This window comes from Phalaenopsis equestris, unplaced genomic scaffold (genome assembly GCF_001263595.1).
Source record: "Phalaenopsis equestris unplaced genomic scaffold, ASM126359v1 Scaffold000846, whole genome shotgun sequence".
Lineage (NCBI taxonomy): Eukaryota > Viridiplantae > Streptophyta > Magnoliopsida > Asparagales > Orchidaceae > Phalaenopsis > Phalaenopsis equestris.
Window position 1 is genome coordinate 141,168 of NW_018165286.1, and position 6,418 is coordinate 147,585.

The 6,418-nt window shown below is 31.4% G+C and overlaps 1 protein-coding gene across 1 annotated transcript in view; it reads right to left on the bottom strand.

Moving 5' to 3' along the window:
- LOC110031819 (aldehyde dehydrogenase family 2 member C4-like) overlaps positions 1–4,673 on the bottom strand; it is a 13,509-nt gene extending 8,836 nt beyond the window's left edge. The window contains exons 1-4 of the mRNA XM_020735226.1: positions 4,494–4,673; positions 2,524–2,666; positions 169–552; positions 1–10 (exon numbers count right to left, since the gene is read on the bottom strand). The exon at positions 1–10 is cut by the window's left edge and continues 95 nt beyond it. Of these exons, the coding sequence (XP_020590885.1) occupies positions 1–10; positions 169–552; positions 2,524–2,666; positions 4,494–4,590 (634 nt within the window). The 5' untranslated portion in view covers positions 4,591–4,673. The remainder of the gene's footprint in view (positions 11–168; positions 553–2,523; positions 2,667–4,493) is intronic.
- Between the last annotated feature and the right edge of the window lie 1,745 nt (positions 4,674–6,418).

A 6,418-nucleotide genomic window follows, 5' to 3' on the forward strand; every position in this document is an offset into this window, starting at 1 on the left:
GAATGCCAGCCTAATAGCACATTAGAAAGCATTTTAACATCTTTCATCTCCTTCAATAAATTTATTTAAAATGACTGTTGTACATATATTGACATACATGCTCTATATATCATATGCCATATAATTCTCAACATTTTATCTTTCCATCATTATAACATAAATATTTACCTGTTTAGCTAAATGGGCATAATATAGAGCGGAAAGAGGGGTTTGCTCGGCTGGTTTGACGACCATGGTGCAACCGGCAGCGAGAGCAGGGCTAACTTTGAAGAAAAACAAAGGTGTGGGAAAGTTCCATGGTATGATGTGCCCAACCACACCAATGGGCTCCTTTAAAGTGTACCCATGAAACTCTCCAGACAGCTTCAATGTGTCGCCATGAATTTTATCGGCAAAACCTGCATAATAACGGAGGAGTTGAACTCCTGCTGGGATTTCCATTGCCTTCCCCATGCTCAGTAGCTTTCCACCACTGATACTATCAAGCAGAGCCAATTCTTCCACATGCTCTTCGATCAGGTTCGCAAATTTCATCATTATCTTTCCCCTCTCCTGAAACAAATTTTAATTTTTTCTTTTATTGATTCTCAAAAATGACAGAATATAAATATAATCATCTGAACAAAATCTTTAAAAAAAACTTGTTCTGTCAATTCTTAAATATGATTAGAATAGCTTGATCCAGTTTTTCTTATATAAATAAATAAGCAAAAAGGTAAACAATATAAAAATATGAATATGTTCCTAACCTCATTTAAATTTAGTATAATATAACCTAGTAATTCATTTTATTTAGAATTTCTAACCTAGTTCTATGCAAATAATGATGACTATGATACTAAGTCTCACATCATTGATTCATATAATATAGATCAATGAAAGTTAATGCATGCACAAGTCACCCTTCACTATAGAATATAGAAAAATATAAATATTTTTTAATCTCTTTGATGAAAAAAATATTGTTAAATTTTTAATTGCAATGCTTTGTAAAAATAAGTAAAACTTATGGAGTTTTTCTAATTATGCTTTTAAATCCTTATTACTATAAATTTAAGATTGGGAATATTTTGTTTCAATAGAAATTATCTAAAATATTTTCATATTTATTTAATGAAATGTTCGAAACAAAGAGAATTTTGATCTTTATGTTTTCCCCCATTCATAAACGCCACATTTTAATGTCCTCCGAAGTGTATTATACATAAAAGATATTTTCTAGTATATGGATGAGAGGGAAAATTGGTTAAAAGGTACCCGAGTGATGGCGACATATGCACTTATGTGGTCAAGTGCATGGAGTTTTTTTTGGTATCATCATAAAGCCAAATGAGGTGTTTCATTCAATTCTTGTAATAGCTTGTTAGAAGTTTTTTTTCTCCTAATGAATTCATTATCTCATAGTGATTGCAGTTAGTTTTATGTTATCCATCCTCATTAAAGAGAACTTCTAATCATTAACTTTTTTGCAATATAATGTCTCTATGCACTTCTCTTAAGATTTATTGGAGCATTTAATTTTTATATTTAACATCAAATGTGGTTGACTCCAAGAACCTATAGTAGTACCATAGTATTTTATGATCATAAAGTTTAATTAACCTAGGTAGTTTTAGTAGCACATTCTTATGTCAAATTGAGTGCTAATTTTAGTGTGTATTGAAATAGTATTTCAAATATTAGGTACAATCATGGAATATTATATAAAATTGTGATAAGCGTGTTTTTCTAAAGTGCAAGACTAACTCATATACATAGATGCAAGTAATACAACATGTCCAAGAGATCAATCTAGATAGAGAAAATAAACATTAGAGCTACAATTGACAGGAAAATAAACTTTTTTGTGTCCTTATTGTATATTTGTAAGGAAGAGAGAATAAGATACCAAGCACACAAACATGAGAGTTTAAGCTTGAAAAATAAATTAGTAAAAAACAATTAAAATTGATTATAGCACATCATATTATGTGAAACAAATTATATTGTATGGTATACCTTAATCTAAAACTAAATTTTAGTTCAATTTTTTTTTTTTACAATCTAAAATTAAATTTTAGTTCAATTTTTTTTTATTTAAGAATTTTTAAATAAATATAATCATATGATATCTTGTTAATCACATCTAGAATTAACCTTATTGTGATGTCAAAATTACCTAATCAATTTATGTAATTAGATTGATTTAAATTTTGGCTTAAATCTTTTTACACGATGCATGTTTTACTCTCATTGTGCATTAGTACTCGATATATAGTAATGATAGGGACTTGTAGGAAAAGTCTAATAAAATGATTGAGTAAACACAGCTCATTTTCATTATTTTCAACTATGAAAGAGTCGTTGACACAAATTTTGTGATATAATTTGCATGTTACATGTAATGCATAATTTGTTTGAAGTGGTAAAGTAATTAGCCCTTATCGTAGGAATTCTAAATTTAACTATAAATTCAAGGAATCAAAACTCTGAGGCACAAAAACATTAGAAAAGTTTGAAAACAAAAAATAAACGAACACATACATAGCCGGACATTCGAGGCCATGCGCCATAATCAAAGGCCTTTCTGGCAGCCCTGACTGCTATATCCACATCTTCCTTGTCTCCCTCTGCGACACTCGTGATGACTTCTCCGTCACGTGGATCTCTTATCTCAATACTCCTTCCTATTCAAAGATATATATCTTTGGTTTATTAGATAAACATGAAGAAAAATCATATTGCTAATGATATATCTTTGGTTTATTAGATAAACATGAAGAAAAATCATATTGCTAATGGTTTAACAATTGCTAATCAAGTGTACCAACTATTTCACAATTGCAAGATTCCAACTTAATTGCTAATAGACTTGGATTAATTTCATCTCAAATGTATTATCACTCTCTCAACTTGTTCTAATATATTTTGTTGACTTTCTTATGAAATGAGCGGTGAATAAAAATTATTTGAATATGACTAGGCATCTCAAATGTATTATCACTCTCTCAACTTGTTATAATATATTTTGTTGACTTTCTTATGAAATGAGCGGTTTTTATTTATTTATTTATTTATTATATATATTTTAACTACAGATAATATACGAATAAAAATAATCTTCAGCCGGCCGAAATTGAACCATGCTTTGCCACTTGGTCCTCGTCCCATATCCGGCCTTCACCATCTGCCGGCCTTCACTATCTGCAACTTGAGGTTTTTGCTTTCTGATTTGTTTAATGTTTTCACTCGAAAGTGACAATTATTTTTGTATGCTAATTATTACACTAACAATACAAGTTTCAACGCTTGAAATTTTATATTTTTATAAAATAGGATTTATTTGACATTAATTTTATTTATTCTTTACTTCTAAAAATATATTTATTTATTTTTTACTTTTAAAAATATATCTTAAATATTGAACATTAAATTTTTAGTACATCTTTAAATAGTTGCAGGCTAATGATGGCGGATTTAACGCATATGTAATGAATTTTGACAATTTTTTTTTTTTTAATTGTAAAGAAATTCAAGTAAATAACATTTTTGCATAACAATTAAAGTATTTAATTTCATTTCAACTAAGTTTATTATATCAATTGGTGAAATATTCTTAATATACGTTCCAAAAATGCTGAACTTACATTGTTTGAGTATTGTAATGACAAGGGAGAAATTTACATTCATGATAGACAATATCTAAAAAATACCCAAGTCTTTTAGTTCTTAAATTAGTTAAAGACCAAAACAATGTAGAGTCTTACCATAAGGAGGGGATTCTTGTCATGCAACACCAAGAGAAGGGTATGATTGAAGTATCATTTCTATTCTACAAAATGAATGACTATTCTAATTTAAAGATTATGAACAATAATATAATCGTTCTTCTATTTAGATAAAATAATTTAATTTGAGATTTATAAAACAAATAGATTAGATTGGATTAGATTTGAAACAGATTGCACAACTATTACTTTTTTTTTAAAAAATATATATATTATCATCCTCCTTTTGTAAAAATAAACAATTTCAATTCATCTTTAAATGAATTCTCTTATTTTTCTTCCCAATTTAACTTGCAGTTTTTGAAATACTCACAAAACAAGCTTAATGAATACGAAAAAATTATTACGTCCGAACTCCTCCGGACGTAGAGATACCTCCGGAATCCAATGAACCACCACCATGTGGAGCTGACAGAAAAAAAAAATCTCGTTTTCTTGTGATCCGGTCAGGTAACATGGGGGAATAGTTCTCTCATGTTATTTCGCATTATTCAGATGTTATTGTGGTGGTATTGATGTGTTATTTTGTTATTATAACACGGGAAATATTCTCAGAACATAATAATACATGAATACGACCACAATAACACTTGAATAATGCGGAATAACATAGAAGAAATATTTCCGTGTTTCAAAATTATTTTATTACGTGGACGTATCTCTACGTTCTGAATCGTCCGGAAGTAATATTTGTTGAAAGCATCTATGCCAAACTTTGCAAATCACCAGAAACAGAGTCGACGAATTCCCCGTCGATAAACAGCTTCCTAAACTTTATTTCCGGGGCTTTGAATCCATCTTCGCCATTAGCATAGCTTCCCATGTCTTCTATACCAAGATGATGCAGAAAAGAGATAGAGAGTGGGCGAAAGAGAGGAGAAAAGAGGAAGAAAACGGGGAAGTCTATTGGTGGGAAAAATGGTGAGACGTTGCCTATTTAATGAACGGAAGCCGGCTGATGTTTGGCATTTTCTTAAAAAAAAACATTTTAAATTAGGTCGTTTCCGGTGAGCTGCTGGAACTCCCCTCTCTATTCTCTTACTGTTTTGGAGAGGAAAACAATTTTCTATTCGACAGTTCAATGTAAGGAAAGGAGTAGTGAAGTTTCAGAATTTTATTGTTTATTTTAATGAAAGGTTTGCGTGCAGAACACAATTCTTACGTATTTTGTTACCTATTGGGCAAATTTAATTTTTGGAACATTTAAATGTTTTAGTTATGCGTGAGATGATTTAGTTGGCTTTTAAAAGTTTGAGCCTCCCCATGAGGAGCAGTTTTCCATCCTATGAGAAAGATTGTGCCTCGGTTAGCTCGAAAGCATGCTGGTAAGGTTCGACTGTGAAGGAGAAAGAAAGTGAAAGCAAGCAAAAAAATAAATAGAGTGACTCAAACTTGAAACCAGCTTCGTTTGTGAAGGAGAAAGAAAGTAAAAAAAACAAATAGAGTGACTCAAAGTTGAAACCAGCTTCGTTTGTGAAGGAGAAAGAAAGTGAAAGCAAGTGAAAGGCAAATAGAGTGACTCGACTTGAAAGTGTGTCAGTCCTGAGTATATAGCTAGTGAGAAGTCCCCGCTATAGTGTTATAAATGTAAAAATTAGATTTTTGATGTTGGATCTGTGATAATATATTTCTTTCGGTGTTGAATTTGAGTTTATGCAGGAGGCACACCCGAGAGATTCTAGCATTTGGACTAATATGAAATGAGTGAGAGAGAGTGAGAGGAGATGAGAGAAGTGCACAATGACTTGCCCTTTTAGGATAAAATGGAGTATTTGTGGGCTTGTGTGACTCTTTTTAGATAATCAGAGGAGGATCCAAATAGGGTCCATAAGGGGCAATTGTCCCCCTCTACCTCAAATTTAGATTTTTACTTATATGGGAGGGCAATTTGACATTTTGTCTCTCCTGAAATATTATTTTTGTCTCTCCTAAAATATTACTTTGTCCTTCATTGTCATTACCCCTCTTAGATTTGGTCTAATGTGACATCAAAAAAGAGACTGATTATGCCTCTGTAAATATAATCAAATGTTTTTGCTACCTGAAGAGGTTGAAGGGCTAAAGGCCCCTTCTTGTTATAAGATAAATGAGAGAAGGAAGAGACAAGTAGTCCCATTATATTAGAGTACCCTTTTATTTATAAGAGTGGGTAAGCAATGAAGGAAAATTATATTTATAATCCTATTTTATGGGGGGTTGTAAATGTTATTTTGGTAAATAAACCTCTTCGGCCCTAGTCGACCTTGTCAAAGAACGACAAGCACTAAGCCCGAAGAGTAGTCCCCACATACGTTTATCTATTACAAGTCTCCTCAGCCGATAAGAATTTCCCCAACAAAAATCGAGGACTGACAACCAAATCAATTCATCTAGCTGGTTAACATCAGCTGGACATACCCATCTCCTTGATTATCTCCCAGAATCCTCTCGGTCACCGCTACCTGAAGGGCCGACCAACTGACGGTTCCCATCCGCTAAGCAAACAAGCTGAGCATAAAAAGTTTTTTTAATGCTCACTATAAACGAGCTGAACATGAACAAAGTTTGTTCATTCGTTTCCGACTAGTTTTGGCTCAAAATAATTATATATATATATATATATATATGTATATATATATATATAATTAAAGAGTACTATTTTAAAATATTTT